This window comes from Vigna umbellata, chromosome 7, assembly GCF_029865625.1.
Source record: "Vigna umbellata cultivar VRB3 chromosome 7, Vumbellata_1.0, whole genome shotgun sequence".
In the NCBI taxonomy this organism is placed as follows: Eukaryota; Viridiplantae; Streptophyta; class Magnoliopsida; order Fabales; family Fabaceae; genus Vigna; species Vigna umbellata.
In genome coordinates, this window is record NC_142171.1 from 41,804,338 (window position 1) to 41,821,556 (window position 17,219).

A 17,219-nucleotide genomic window follows, 5' to 3' on the forward strand; every position below is an offset into this window, starting at 1 on the left:
AAGAATAATATTAAATCTTTTTCAATTTTACTTATTGTTTATTATCTTAATTATTGATGGACCCTTTAAATAATTAATTTTGATATTGATGTATGATTTTTCGTTCATCACAAGGAAAATTCTTCTATGATCCAAATTTTGATATATATAAATAACGTAAAGTTTTGAAAACACATATCATCCAAATTTTGTAATGAAATATTCTCATAACTATAATGTGTGAAACAATAATCCTTTGTGAGAATTTTTGGAGTAATTTTGGAGGAGCCAACATAAATTGTGAAGATTCAAAGGTTCAAGCTTTCCGTATAAATCTTTGTGTGATTTCTTTTATTGTTCTTACTTATTAATCTTTTAATTCTTTAAAAAATTGACAAGTTCCTCTTTAACCTATTTTATACACCTAATTTTTCCAATGATAAAACCAGTTTTAAACCAATTCACCCATTTCTTGATTGATATATTGATCATTCAATTTTAACAATTGGCACCAGAGCTTGTTAATCGAATTTTAATCAATAAAATGATCCTATCATGGTCAATATATCTCAAACTTTTACGAAGGGGCACCCATAAATAGACTACCTTTGTTTGCTGGAGAAAAGTACCTTTTTTGAAAAAGTAGAATGAAAATCTTAGAATCAGTGGACAAAGGTGTATAGGATGTTGTTGTCAACAGACCTTTTCAACCTACAAAGATTGAAAATGAGAAAATTATGCCTAAGGAGTTTTCATAATGGAATCTGGATGAAAAATAAGAGGGCACATTATGATGTGAGGGGTAAAAATATAATATCATTTGCACTAACCCTTGATGAATTCTATAAAGTTTCTATGTGTGAAATATCTAAAGAAATGTGGGATGTTCTTCAAGTAACACATGAAGGTACATATGAAGTTAAAAGGGCTAGAACACCTTTATTCAAGAGTATGAAATGTTTAGGATGAAAAATGGAAAGAGCATATGTAATGTGTAGAAAAGATTTACTCATATAGTCAATCATCTATTGGCTCTTGGAAAAAACATTTGATAAGAGGAACTAGACATCAAGATTTTGAAGAGCTTAAACAGAACGTCACAGCCCAAAGTCACTACAATATCAAAATCCAGAGATCTCACTACAATGAACATGGCCACAATGTTTGGAAAATTGAGAGAACACGAGTTGAAATTATGGAGACTCAAAGAAGAAGAAGGAGAGAAAAGAGACACGATTGCGTTGAAATCTGTTGTCAGAACTACTGCAAAATCCACTTTTGAATGTGGAAAAGTATGACATATCAAGCTAGAGTGTCGTGTACTGAAACTGAAGTAGAAACTAGAAGAGAAAAATGATGTCAATAGACACAAAAAGAAAAAGAAAGCATGGGAGGACAATGCATCCAACACCTCTAATGAATCCAATGAGAACTTTGAAGAAGAAACAAATTTTTGCTTGATGGCCGAATCTACATCATTTGAAAGCAGTGTGAGTAGTTTTGAATTTGAAAGCATTGAAAATAAGTATTATCAACTACTTGATGTATTTCAAGAACTGCATGAGAAAGCTAGAAAACTCTAGTACTCAAACAACAAGTATAAAAGTGAAAACAAGTGGCTGAAAAATAGAATAGAGGTTCTAAGTAGTGAAAATGAAAGTCTAAAATCAAAACTGGAATTTCTAGAAAATATCTCTAAAAACACCATGCATGAGAACAAGAAATGTGATCAAAATTGCGAAAATTGTCCAAGACAAATGGAAACAATCAACCCTAGAGACTTAACATCCATGGAATGATGAAATAACCTGAAAATAGAAGAATATAGGATGAAGAACATGAAAGAAGAGAGGATGAAATTTGAACCCCCAAAAGGTTCCTAAGTTCCCTAATGTGTTTCCTAAGTCTTTTTATATAGAAATTGGATTGAGCTTTGTTTAAGGCTTTTTTGTTGATGTAATCTTCTTAATGATAATGTAATCTCCTCTAATTATCTTTTAAATAATCCAATATCTTCAAAATATATTTGATTGTTGTGAAGATCTAAAAATATTTGAGAAGATATACACTAGATTAAAAAAGATTTGGTAAATATTATCTTTTGATATTTATTGATATAGTTAAATAATATCAAATAAAATATTTTAAGATATATTTCCCCAAATTATTTTAATCATAAACATTTATCAATTATCAAACCTGGTGTACTAGAAAAATAAATAAATAAATAAAACCGCAAGATCTAATTTTTGATGCATCTTCCCTCTTCTTGGTTTAGCCAAATTTCTTCACTTTTTCATGCTATGCTTGGATTGACTTCTTATGGTCTTGATTATTTGCTATCATTGGATTTATCTTTAAGGTATCATGAAACTTTAACTAATTTATTTTCACACCTCAATGAGTTCAACTTAACTGCAGTTGCACTAACACACCTCAAAATATCCAAAGAACATTTATGCAACTAAAAAACTATTTTTAACATGTTTTTGTATCTCATGCTAAATAAACCCAATTATAGCAAATCCTAATTAAAATATTCTATAAAATTATAAAAACTAATTAAGAATCCAATATTAAAGGCTAAATGAAGATATCAATATGCATTCATCACTAACGCACTTAAATAATTTAAGGGTTAGAGTGTCTTCTGCAGACATAACCCCTATTCGGCTAGGAGAGGACAAGTACCCCTGAAGTTGGAAGCTTTGAGTGTTTGTAGTGCTTGTTAGAGTTTTCGTAGGATATATTTTACTTTTTGTAAGAACAATAGGCAGATATATTTTACTTTATAAGAACATATATATTTGCCTATTGTTCTTACATGACCAAAAATACCCTACAAAAACTTCATAAGTAAGCTCTTCAACTCTTAAGCCAAAATGCTTCAAGATCTTGGTATTGCTCCAAATTGAAAGAAGTGTGCTAGCAAAAGACACTCCGCTCAAGTTAGGAGTATACATCTAGAAGTAATAAATGTTGTAATAATGAACATAGTTAATTTACCTCGTGAACTGTGTTATTTATACTATATTCATAGACTTTTACCTTCATGAGTCTTGTCCACAAGTATAAGGTTTATTAATTTGCTTAATGCTTTGTCAAGACGCTTTAGCGGTTAACTTAACTAATAAATTTATCTCCAAGTTTGCTAAGTCCTAGCTGACATTGTTTGGTGTTGATCAAGGAAATATCAGTCATCTAGACATGATATGAGATGTTAGGTACTTATTGATTTGAGTCAATATTGAGAATACACCGAGATTTTATCATATTAGGTGACTGAGATGATCTTGGAAAGTTTCCGTACAATTATATAAATTATATTTTAGATTTATAATATATCATTTAAATTGTGACATTTTTTGAATATTGACAATTTCATTTTAAAACTATTAAATTCTAATGTAAAAATTAAAAAAGAGAAAACTTAAAGGAAATAAATAGGTAAAATATCATAATGTATATAAAAATGATCTATTTTGACAAGGTTGTATGTAAATTCACGTGTTTTATGAAAAAGTTCATCACATCCGAAAATACAATTTATATCCAAATTCAAGTTACTTAGAACAAAAGAATTTCAATTTATTTCAAGCATTATTTTTTAGTTAATATCATCATAATTATACCTTATAATGGAAATACGAAATATGATTTGTAGAAATAAAATGACAAAGGAGTGGAAATAGAAAAGAGATAAATAAATAGAGTGGTATTTGGTAAAAGAAGAAGTAGAAGAAGGAAGAAAGAGTTGTAAGGATATATTATAGATTTTATTTTTTAACACAAGTGAATAAAAATAATAAATATGACAGATTTTTAGAAGTGCATGTATAAGATCATCATTAATCAATATTATTGATGTCTTGTTAATTTTTAAACTAAACAATTTACACTTGTTTGTTAACCATTCTCCCTTTTCTTTATTCCTATCCAATACAATTAATGTAATAATCTTAAAATCATAGACTCAACAAAAGATAAAATATACAACACACATAAAAAAGGAACACTAAAAATTACATATCACAAACCTTACAAATTAAGGTGATCTTCAAAGTAAGGAAAACAGTATAAATTAACAAAAGTTTACACTATTAGGCTTCAAATTCAATATGTTTACAAACAAGAGTTTCTCAAACTAGTGTCTTCAAAGTAGGGTAAAACCATAGACCCAAATAAACATATAAAGCATTAAAACATACTACTACTTATGGTTATATATGCGAACAATTATATAGTGTTATCCACCTCAGAGAGGAAACAAGTTTTCAGAAGCATCCAAGGTGGCAAGAATACAGTGGTTCCAGGGTCAGATCAAGACCATTCCTTCCTAGTTCTGGTGCAGCATCTTGATTGAAATTATTGCCACTGCACAAACAACATTACACATGGTGGGAGGGTTGCAGTACCAAAAGAAGAATTCCAAAGAGGTAAAGCAATTTTCCAACAAGAATATGGACAAATGCAACTGCAATTTTTCTTTTTACTTTCTCAGTAAAATAGATGGTTTTTTTAAGTAAGATAAAAGATAATGTTTTTGTAACTAAAAAATTTAAAAGGGTAATTAAACAAAATGAAGATGAGAAATTATAACTTCATGTCATAAGAAAGGTTACCCTACCCTATGTTCAAGCTTGGAAGTGGTTGCTGCTGTGGTAAGAAAGATGTGTCAACCCTGTAGTTTGGCTGTTCCCATTGTACAGCATGTTGTGCTACAGCTTGCTCTTTCTCCTTGATCTGATTTCGTATCAGATATAGTTAAAAGGAAGACACATATATGGCTAACAATAAAGCAATAACAACCTACAATAATATGGCTAAAACTTCATTCATTGAGTTCTCATTCCATAATTATAGGAAAGATCACTTTCTGTCAGTTACAAATTACAACTATAACTGTCAAAAGTTAAGACAATAATAACCTTGTATTAGTTTCAATGGCAATTGTAACCTAAGGTGAGTTTATACAAATAATAAATATGATTCTAAAATTGAAACTTTCTTTAGAAATAAAATGTATACTGGGATATGGAAACATTATAGAGAATTATTAGATTCAAATTCAGTTAGTTCTTTTAATTGTTAAAACAGGAATGAGACATGAAACAATGGTTTTGTGGTGATGAAGGAAAGATTTGATTAAGATGATTGGAAGCATGGATATAAACCTAGGGCTAAATCAGGAAGAAAAAATAATTTGTAAGAAAGGTGTGTATGAATTTGTGAGACCAATAGGAAGATAGCATTTTCTTAAGTAACTCATTGGACATTTATAAATTTACTCAAATGAATATAATTGTCGAGGAATTTTATGTTAAGGAATACAAATAATTTCACTGTTCAACATCTAGAAGTTCTTATGTTATGACCACATTAGGTTAAGAATTAACAAGCAAAAGAGAGAATATATGTGAAAAAGTAATAGAACAATCAAACTAATATTATGAAACACTCTTACAATAGTGTCTATAAGCAACAAACTGGACTAAATTAAGCATTGATTATTGTGGTAAAATGAAGTTTAGCTGGTCGGAGAAAAAGGAAAGTTGTAAAGGAAAATCTTGGTCACCTTCTTTGCAAGGATGCTATTCTGCTCTTGTATCCTTTTCTCCTGTCACACATAGAGAATCAGAAGACAGTACAAATCTCCATATCAGTTTCTTTTAGACAGAGAGACACAACCATTTTATATTTGCTTCCACCAATATTATAATTATCTTTCACTTTAGGGACAGAAAGCTAAAAATAAAGCCAAGAGAAACTTGAAGTTAAAGCCACACCTTTTTCTGAAGCTCAGAAATAGACTCGTACATGAGATCGTTCTATTAAAACATAACACAGATCAGTGCCAAAGTTACACACATACACATGAAATATGAAAGCAAATTAACATGATAAGGTATATGTTCTATGCGTACCCTCCTATTGCGGATGTTTTTGAGAGAAGTATCTAACTGCTGCTCCAAACTCTGAAGCTCTTTGAGGCTCATCGAAGCCAAATCTTCTCCCATATAGTGCCTGTAAAAGGGTTCAAGTGTGAGAGGATGATCAAATCAAACTGACAGAAAATTAAAGCATGAATGTAGATTAGATATAGGTCCTCGTGTACCTGTAGTTTCTTTGCAAAAGGTCAATCTTTGCCTTGAGTCTAGTATATTCAATGGTCCAGTTTCCCTGCACAATTTACACATATACATGTAGAGCATAGTTTTGTAGTTTTGCCCGGTACTGTTATTTAAATATTGGTTTTGATTCCATCACTTTTGCAGCATTGCATATTTCCAACACATTCATATATGCATGACTTAGTCTTTTAAGTTCCTATATAGCTTAGACCAAACTGTGTGCCTATTGTATAACAAGAATCAATTGTGTACTGCAGAACGTTAATGCAAAATAATGATGCAAATGAGAATTTACACATGCCTACACTCAGGAGTGTGTATATTTCAAGACAAACCTGTGTCTCAGAATCATTTGCCACTAGCTGCCTCTCTGCATAGGCATACCTCTCATGGCGTTCCAGTATCTTCTCCATGCTGTTCAATCATAAGAGTTCTCAATGAATATTATTCTCCTATGATGATATCAATTTACACTGTATTTGCAGTACATATTACTGCGTTTAAATAACAAAATATATCTGTGTTGCGCAATAACGTGATGAAATAGGTGTTTATAAATATATGCTGTATGATATGACTCTAGTAGTTACTGTGAAGATATTTTATCATGTTCAAATTAAAAGTTCCTGTATGTTAATAGCGCTATTTGACAATCTTTAAAATAAGTTCATCCAAATCTATGAAATTAAGGAATTTCCTCAGTTTTACTGTAAAAATTATTTATCTGGGATGCTGCACCCATCAACGAAAAGTAACCCTTTAATAACAAGAATGTCAAATCGTGATGCTTTTGAGTTTTGATAATTCAAAAGAAGAAGAAAAGGTACAGAACTCTAAACCAAAAGAAGGTCTAGCAAATCTTGCTTGAGGTGCTGAACTGAAAGGACATAAGATAGAAAACAAGAAGACAAATATGAAGCAAGGACTGTCACAACCTCCACACAGTCTGCAAGAGATTCACCCCGTCTTGAATTTCACCAAAAGAAAAACAAAAATTAGGGTTCTTGTACCGGTTATGGTCGTACTCTATGATTTTCTAGCTAGGACAGGCAGAATCTCGCATTCGGGGTAATGTATTTTCTTCTTTCTGATGAGAGAAACATATACACTCGAAAGAGTATATATATATATATACATATATGCACTTAATTATAGCACTACTAAACCATTGACGCGTGTTTACCCCAAAAATTGCAAACAAACTCAGAGAGAAGTGTAACTGTATATTTTGCTGGTTCAAATTGAGAAAACTATCTGCACAACAATACCTCCTTTTCAAAAAAAAGGATCAACTGGTTTTGTATCTGTCTCTGCACAATCAATATAAATCATAAACGAGGCTTGATATGAAATAAAAAACAAGTATTAACAAAATAAAGGAGAGGAATGAAGTTTCCTTTCAAGTTTCGAACCCCAAACCACAAAAAGCCCTTAGAGCAAAAAAAAGGCAAGAAAATTAAGAAAAAAATAGTAGTTCAAAATAATTCAAGACTGAAATAGAAAACTGAGTGCATATATATACTAGGTATATATGTTTACACGACCTGAATTAACGACCAACACACATAATATATATATATGTCTGATATAGATCTATATGGTTGATATGCATAGATATAGATATTTATTATGATAGAATATAGGGCATTTGCATTACCATGAATCAGTGGCATACTCAAAGAGCTTTCCTTTGTGAGAGAAGACAATCAAAGCAACCTCAGCATCACAGAGTACAGAGATCTCATGAGCTTTCTTGAGCAAGCCACCTCTCCTTTTGGAGAAAGTTACCTGGCGATTGATCTTGTTCTCTATCCTCTTGAGCTGTACCCTACCCCTTCCCATCTTAGTTGTTGTTACGTTGATTTTGTTTAAATGATTATTTGTGAGTTATATATGCGTATATAAAGGTAGTGAGTTAAGCAATTAGTAAAATTTTGAAGGAAGAAAACCCAGGAGCCAAAGAAGGAAAAAAGGAAGGAAAAACGGAAGAAGGAAGGGTAAAAGGGTGGCAAAAATGGTGAAGCGAGGGTGGGAATGTTAGTTCATGGATGTTTCTTCTTCTGGACAGGAATAGAGTGGTGTCATGGGAAAAAAGCACAGTGAGCGGAAGTGTGCAATGTTATGGTAACCATAAAAGGTGAGAACCAAAATGGAAGTGGTGAAAAAATATCTGAAGCTGGGGTTTGGTGACAAGTGGTTTTGGTTTCTGGTTTGGGAAAGGAGAAGTAGTTTATGGAGGATGCGTTGTCGGCGTCTCATTGGTTCACCACTGTACTGCGTTCATGTGTGTCGTATAGCTCTTTATGGCCACACAGTGATGATGATATTACTTTTATTTTAATGACGGAGGGTCCCACATGTTAAGGGCTTTGCCTTTTTCGAATATGACTGCCTGCCCTTCCTCCCTAGCTCGCCCATAGCCATAGGAGAGGAATAGGAATAGCATAAATACACATCACAAACAAAGAATGGCATGGTTCAATCACAGTAATCACATTTCATTTCTCAATTCCTTTCTACCATTAACTCATAATCATCTTTTTAATGTAAATATATGGTAAGAATTGGACACCACAGAGGATTATGGTGTTAGATAAGATGGCCTTTGCAAAAAGTTCCACTCTTTAATATTCACAAAACATTCCAATTTCACTTCTATAGTATTACTATTGTTTAAGATACTCTTGTCTCTAAAAATAAATTACTTCTTTAATTTATTAAGGTGAGAGACCAAACAAATATTAAAGACTATTGTCTCCAAAATAAACAAATTATAGCCATAATTTCTCAAATATTAAAAATAGTATCAATATAATTATATATGTATACATATACATATATATGTATATGTATATATATGTCATTCAAAAATAATTGTGTATTATTGCACACGTAATATATTGATAATAGCCAAAATTTGTCATTAATTCAATTTTATTAATTAATTATCAAATACTAACAATTTGTTCTTAAAGTTGTTGATAAATTTTATCGACAAATTTCATGATTGATCGTAATTATCATAATAAAAATTCATCAGTAAATATTTGTCAATAAATATTTCAGTAACTATTATCGAATTCTAATCATTAGTAATTTGTTAGTAGCAACTTAGTCTTCTTTTACCTCCACCCCTTCTCTTTTTTATCTATTTTATTCTTCCTTCACTGTCACCATCATCACCGTCGCAACTGCTATCACCTCTAACTTATCATATTTATTCTCTCCTTCAACTTCTCCTCCTCTTTCACCACCGTTGTACCTCTATGTCATCGTCTCGCTTTTGTATCGCCATCAAGTCATTGCCCCCAAGTTATCGCTATAATTGTCACATACTTCAAATAAAACAAGCATAGCTGATGGTGAAAATCTGTCAAAAACGTCAAAATCCATCGACAACAACATTTCTTATATTGAATAAAAATATGTCAATAAAAATGTATTCAATAATTTTCAAAGGAAAAATATGTTGGTAAATTCCATCAATAATTTTCAAAGAAAAAATTTATTATTAATTATCAAAGAAAAAATCTCTCAGTAAATTTCGTCGATAAATTCTGCAATTTAGTTCATCTTCTTCCTTCTTTCTTTTTTTTTTTATTTGTGCATGGTGAATCTTGTGGCGAGTTCTCGTTTGCTTGTGACAACCTGGAGGACCTATGGTGGTTGTGACACTGTTGTGGTGGTGAGTATATTTGAAGGAGCTACGAGCAACTTTTGTCTCTTTGTAGCGCTTAAGTGCAAAACTTTGTTTGACTTATCGATCTTCTAGATTACAGCGTCCTCATCCCTATTCTATTTCACATTTTTCTCTTATTTATATTTGTTGTGTTTTTTTAGGATTCAAATTCAGAATTTTCAAAGTTCTTCTGAGAACTTGTTAAATGTTTTCAATCTTTGAAAATTCTGAATTTGAATTCTCAAGAGGAACAACAAAAATAAATCAAAGAATGCAAAATAAGACAGAAACGAGGACGCCATAATCTAACAGATTGATAAGTGAAGTGATGATCTGTCATAAAGATGTTAATTTTTTATAATAATCAAAGTTCTAATCTAAAAACCAAGAGAATCCCCTCTTAATGAAAACACATATAATATGATTAAAAATTGTTTGCATAAGAAAACAAAAGTTTAAGAAAACCTAGAAACCCTAAAAGAAATCCCAAAACACATAAAAAACAAAAATAAAAAATTACAGACACGAGCTTTCACCTAGTGAGGTTCACTCACCCAATATACATAAGCTAGCTCGCCCAGCGAATTTAACATCCTGCAAAATTAAAATAAAATTAAAATTTATCTAATTTTCTAAATTATTCTTTAATTGTGTTCATGATCTTTATGTTTTTTAAGTTCTCTTGTTCATGAAACATTATAAGATTCAAAAGAGACGTATTTTGATCTTCGACCTTGTCATAGATCTTTTGAATTGTAAGTAAATTCATACCACTTGAAGAATAGTTATCATAATACAAGTAGACTCGAATGTCTTAACCTGCACAAGTTACTAAGGTCAGATCTTATATATTCACAAGTTATTTACCTGTCAAATCATTAAGTTCGAGTCTCGTTCATCTAAAAGATTCTCAAATTAAAATCATTCATTAAGCTCATTAAAGCTTGGATTATAAATATTCAAAAGTTATTTACATGATAAAATCCACTAAAGTTTGAATCAATTCATCAAATTTCTACTTAAAATAAATTAAATCAAAGTTACTTAATGCATTCCATTAATTACATCAAACTATTCCAAATTAAATATGAGTTTTTTTTTAAATAAATGGTCATTTAATCAAGTTAAAGTAATCTTCTAAAATCATTTAGAAATATAATTAATTAGTTGATAACAAGTGAGTGATAAAACTCATTCATCCACCAATTAAGTACATATATATCTCATTTATGGATTTTGAGCATGAGAACTTGTGTATTGCATACTATATTATAATGATATATTGTAATTTGTTTAAAGCTCTTAGAGTTTTAACCATAAGAAAATCTTTTGCACTTAAATTTCTCATTCACTTCTCTTCAGAAATCGAAACTCTTTTACTAGACATTAACTCAACTCGTGATAACCTCGTACTCTATATAAAAAAAATAAGATAATGATACTTTGACAATATTTTAACACCATCTACGTGTCATTCTGTTATTGGTCCAAAATTACTCAACAATAACCATAAACACCAACATGGACCAATCACAGAATGACACGTAGATGATAGTTAGAATGTTGTCAAAGTATCATTATTCCTAAAAAGTATTTTGTTCAATCTGACAAGAAGATTTATAAATAAAATTACATTTAAATTATAATTGTCAGCATTTCATTAATTATTTCATTAATTAAATAGAAATAAGTGTAAAAGTTAAAAATGTTGTTGAATATTTTGGTAAAATAAAATTAATAAAGAAGAAGAGATTAAGTCGTGCAATTGTTTTACGTAGTTGAAAACAGTGTTTCCACGTCTTAACTACTATCCTGGTTGGCTGGGACTCTTATTACAATGATAAATGTGGAGACTGCGACCATTAACTTCTTTCACACGCTTACACAAAATAAACAAATAATTGTAATAGAAAATGAAAACATCATTTTAAATGTGAACATTTTTACACTATTTCCTATTCATTTTCATGTGCTAATGTAAACATCTCTTACACCTGTATCCAGCTACTTACGCTGACATCACACACCAATTCCACGCTATAATGAATATGATATCTATACATGTACGAATACATAAATTAACAGAATGATCACGAATACATAAATTAAAACAATGATGCATTAGATTTGTTGGGTTGTTTTCAAATTGAACAATACATAAAAGAAAAAAACTATAAATTTATTATTTTAAAATTTTTGATTGAAAATGATATTACTAATAATATTACAGTCATTTGAGATATTTATAGATAATATTATAGTCTATTTATCTTAATAATTAACTCAAAATAACGAGAGACAAAAAATTAAGGCTTGTAGATTTCTTGTTTTGAAATTTTTTTTGAAAAATATTTTAGACAAACATACGTTTTAGATATATAAAAGTTAGAACGTATCAATATAAAAGAGATTCAAACCCTGGAAAAGATCTAACTAGATTGACTGTTATAAGACTATGTAAAGATAGTTAAGTAAATATTATAAATCATTTTCAAGATGACAATGATGAATATAAAATTGAAACTTAATTTCACACAGTAGCAGTTGTATTTTTATTCGTCAAATCATAATTATACTAACTATAATATTGGAATTTATAAATAAAGATGGAGAAAAATATAAGAGACTTAGATGAGATTTGCTTCTTCTGTTTTTATAACTAGGAAAATATTATTTATGGCACTTATTAGAAAATGGATATAGATCGTTTATCCACAATTTTTGCAGTTAGTTATATAAAATATGATCCATTATCTTTTAAATCACTATCAGAACAGCTGTGTGGAAGTTTTCGGTGTCACGTTTGATACTATATTTTTACATTTTTATGACTCTACGACAGACAAAGTACTATAAATTTTTACATTTTTACAACATATTATACCATTAAAGGTTTAGAGTGAAAATTTGAAATTGTGCAGGTACATTAAAAAGTTCTCGTAGAGGTTAGTGTTCTTTTCAGTTTACAAGACTATGAAATATCTTAATAAATAAAATTTGAACTTGGAATTCTAAAGTAACCTATTGACAAAAGAAGATGGACATCTTATTAAGTTTTGATGATTAAAATTCATGTAGAAGTTTTGAAGATTTAAAAAACTTTGAGATTTAAGAAATACATTTAACAATTTAGTCTTTGAAGTTTTATAATCTTTGTATATTATTTAAATTATCAAGTTATTTAAATTATCAAGAGTTAATAAGTAGAATCCAAGCAACAAAACATTCAAGAAAATATTTATTTTTTTATAAAAATCTTTATAATAATGGATTATAACTAATGATAATCGATTTTTCAATTAAAATAAGTTTTTCAAAAAGTATCTTTGTGATAATCGATTATCGTCTTTTGGTAATCAATTATTATAATGAGAAAATGTTTTTTGAAAATATTTATGTGATAATCAATTATCATAATAATCGATTATCAGTGGCAATTGTGACCTGACTCTTCGGTCTCTTTTGATTCAATTTTCAAAAGTAAGACTTTATTTCACTCAGAGATGTAAAGTTGTGATTGCTAAAAAAACTCTTCCTGTTAAAGAAAATGAGCTTTGAAAATCCTAGTGTGACTAGAACGAGAACTTTCACTAAGTGTACCTTAAGTGTGATTGAGTGTTCCTGTTGCTAGAAAAGTTGAAGTTCTCTTAGTATCAAAAAATACTTGGGATTGATGATTTTAGGAAACTTATTTTTTCTTTTCTTATTGACAAATTAACTCTAAGATAACCAAATAGCTTAAGAACCCTTAAAACACCCTTAGACTCACATGAAGTTTTATTTTTTATTATAAATAACACAAACATGATTAAGATATATCATTAAGATCATTGTTTAGTAAAGACTCTTAAAAAAAGACTCAACATGCGAACAAAGATGGTCTACATGTACAGAAAGAACATATTAACCAAGAAGAAAGGAATAAAAAATCCACTTTATTTAAAAAAAGTAATTGGAGAACTTATTTCAAATATCATCCTAACAGTTTTCAATCTTCAAACAAATACATCATTAGTGAAAAAATCTAAAGAAAAAGGAAAAAACTACAAGAGAAAAATAGTTTGAAAAAATTATGTATTTTTAAATTAATGAAACTAATTTATAGAATTTCTATTTATATTTAAAAAATTTATTATTAAAATAATTGAGTTCCTTTATTCCAAACATATTTTGTAAACTGTTACATTAATAAATATTTATATATTTTATGTAGTTATCAAATTTTTTTATTTTAGCAATATTTTTCTAGAAAGAATGATCTACTTCTTAAATAAGTAGTTTTTTAAAATTTAGTTTAAAAAATTGAAATAAAGTTGTTCATAATATTATAGAGTAGATAGACTTGATAGAGCAGGATGGGAGAGTCGCTATCAGCCGTCAACGGATCCGATGGTTAGTTTTATGTGCAAATCATATTAATTTCTTTTGTTGATCAAGTGAGAATACGTTTTTGTTTTAAGAATATTATTTTCTTAAAAGTTTACATCTACAATTATATATAAAAGGTTTAAAAATTATTTAGTCGTCACATAATATTGTAATAAATTAAATTTATTTTCCTTTTAAGCATTTTGAGAAAATATGATATAAAATTTTTATAGTTTTCTTATTTTTCATTTTCTATAATAAAAAATGTTATTATTTGATATGAATTCGAATTACACACGAAAGTAAAAGAAACGATAAATATATAATAAAACTGGACATATTTGCTATGTAGTGACACAACTGTACACGATTTTTAAAATAAATAAATAAAAATTATTTATAACAAAATTATAAAAATTATTTATATTTAACTTCATAATTATAATAATAATAAAAATAATACTATAATAATTTTATTATTTCTTATATTAATGAAAAATTCAAACTTTAATTCAGTAGGTTGTGAAAGATTAATTTTTTTCTTCTAGACTAAACGTGATAATTATTGTGAAAGTTTTTCTAAATAATTTAGATAAATTCGACGAAAAACTATCTTATATAATGAGAACTAATTAAAAATACTTTTGTATTGGAGAATGAATTGAAAGGAAGTGGCTGGTGTATATTAAATGATTGATTATGATTTAAAATATTAATTAGATTGTATATATACGAAAAAAAAAGTGATGGTTCCTGGTGAAGTAGGGAACTGACTTTTTGAATGTTAATGTTGGTATTTAGTATATATAATAATGTGTCAAATCAAAAAAGAAAATATTATAAAATTAAGTTGAATTTTTCTCATAAAAGTCTCTATCTTTAGTATGTAATTTTCTGTAAGTGTGAATTGATTGTCTACTATCTTTATTAATGGTGAATTTCTATGAAGAGATTTTATTAATTTCGATGTATTTTTTTTTTAATTTTCTTCCAAAAGAAAATATGTTTAGGGAAAATAAAATAAAAATTGAAAAAAGTGTATAAGTATAGTTTTATGTATTAAAATACGTTTGAAATTATTGTTTGATATGAAAATATATAAGAATATGTAGACCTAACCTAAGAAGCTCTACTCTACTCTACACTACTCTTGGAAAGACCTAACAAAGCCATGCATGTGATTTTCTTTCCCCATAACAGTGTGGAATCAATGTTTAAAAATGGGACCTATGTAGGTTAAGTACACTTTGTTTTCACTCAACAAAATCAATCAGTTCCAGAAGATCTTATCTTATATTACAATCTTTCTATTTTTGTTTTTATTTTTAAATTTTAGACTAATTAAATTTTAATATCTTCATCACACAATCTTTGATTCTCAGAGAAGACGTGTACAACTTACAAAGTATATTCTACTTATTTAAAAATTATTCTATTTAATTAATTAATTATATTGGTTCATTCACATAAAAACTCATATTTCCAAAAACAATTACTTTTCCAAAACTATTTTTTTAAAATAGAGATCATAAAAACATTGAAGAACCTTCATGGTTCGTTGGTGCAATTATATTTAAACTGTGGTTAAACTAATAATTCTCTCTCTATATGTACTCTTTGTATTAATTTAAATATTATAATGAAAATGATTTTGTGAGTTAATTATTAGAAGAAAAAAAATCGTTGTTTAGATGTTTTCTTAATATCTCATGTTTTTTAATATTTGAAATTGTTGTGACATCCCCGTTCACTAATGTGGTTTATTTCATTTTATACGTTGCCCCTAATTTATTTGTTGTCATTAAAATAAATTACATTTATAATTTCTAACTTCGTGAAATTTCTTATATATCTTCTATTACTTCATTGTAAGACCCATAAAAAAAAAAAAATATATATATATATATATATATATATATATATTTATAGTAGTAAATTTTAGTATTTTATTAGTAATAATAATTTTAATGGATAGAAAATTGTAAATTTTGGATATAAAATTATAGTAATTTTAGAAGGAGAGGTTCAAATTTTTGGTAACTTATTTAGTAAAATTTTTTAAATGGAATAGTAAAAAGTAAATAGTAAATAGTAAAAAGTAAATAGTAAAAATAAATTTTCAGCATTAAGATTCCTTAGCATGGAAGAAAGTAGTAGGTAGAAATTAGGATCAGATTTGGTGAGAAAATGATTGAAATATTATTTTTAAATAATATTAAAATAATAAATAATATTAAAATATTAATGAATAGTAAATTTTTTTTTACTATAAATAGCCATGGGAGGGAAGGGTATTTTGCACCAAGAAAAGAGGAATCAAGTGAGAGCTTGAGAAATAGAGAAGAAAGAGTTAGGGAGAAATTTTTAGTTGCAAGAAGAGTAGAGGTTCTGAAGGGTTTCAGGGAAACAAATTCGGAGCATGAGATTAAGTCTGGAATAGAGGTAGGGGAGCTAATCCTTCTTGTTTATGATTTTTATCCATGTTATGATAATGAATATGAGTTATGAGTATGTTAAAATTTGGTAATGGTAGTTATCTATTCACTTATATAAATTTAGTTTTCATTATTATAATTTCTTATTTTCGAGTTACTGTTGTGAAAATTTTCTATTAATTGTTTTCACCGTTGGATTTAGCTAAAATTTTAGTATGTGAATCCTAAGACCTATTACTAAACTTTGACCGTTCGGATTTGAAAATAGAAGTCTGTACTTGGAGAAATAAATACTGCAAGTTTGAGTAAATTAGTCACCCTGTAGTTCTGTTACTAAGTTGTCTCGGTAAAAATATAGATTTTGACCTATTTAACCGTTAGATCAACCTCAAAATTTGATATATGATTCTTAGGACATATTAATACAATTTGACCGATCGGATTTGTAATTGAAGGTCTATGTTTAGAGAAAGAAATTTCGAAAGTGTGAAACAATCGGATGAACACTGTATTGTTGTTCTTAAGCTATCATGGTACAAATTTCATATATATTTCATCTACCGTTAGATTGAGCCCAAAATTTAGTATGTAATTCATAAGACATATTAAGTCATTTTGACCGTTCAG

General features: G+C 28.4%; 1 protein-coding gene across 1 annotated transcript; it reads right to left on the reverse strand.

Moving 5' to 3' along the window:
• Positions 1–4,054: 4,054 nt before the first annotated feature.
• On the reverse strand, positions 4,055–8,313 carry LOC148196012 (agamous-like MADS-box protein AP1). Its single transcript, XM_088094081.1, has 8 exons — positions 7,768–8,313; positions 6,446–6,524; positions 6,095–6,159; positions 5,904–6,003; positions 5,766–5,807; positions 5,555–5,596; positions 4,607–4,722; positions 4,055–4,353 (listed from the first exon to the last, which is right to left on the reverse strand). The coding sequence occupies exons 1-8, from the start codon at positions 7,950–7,952 to the stop codon at positions 4,254–4,256; spliced, it is 729 nt and encodes a 242-aa protein (XP_087950207.1). The 5' UTR covers positions 7,953–8,313; the 3' UTR covers positions 4,055–4,253.
• Positions 8,314–17,219: the final 8,906 nt, after the last annotated feature.

Coding starts and splice junctions, on each gene's coding strand:
- LOC148196012 (XM_088094081.1), bottom strand. CDS start 7,952: ATGGGAAGGGGTAGGGTACAGCTCAAGAGGATAGAGAACAAGATCAAT. Junction 6,004..6,094: donor CTTTTGCAAAGAAACTACAG/GTACACGAGGAC, acceptor ACCCTTTTACAG/GCACTATATGGGAGAAGATT. Junction 5,597..5,765: donor TTTCTGAGCTTCAGAAAAAG/GTGTGGCTTTAA, acceptor TATGTGTGACAG/GAGAAAAGGATACAAGAGCA.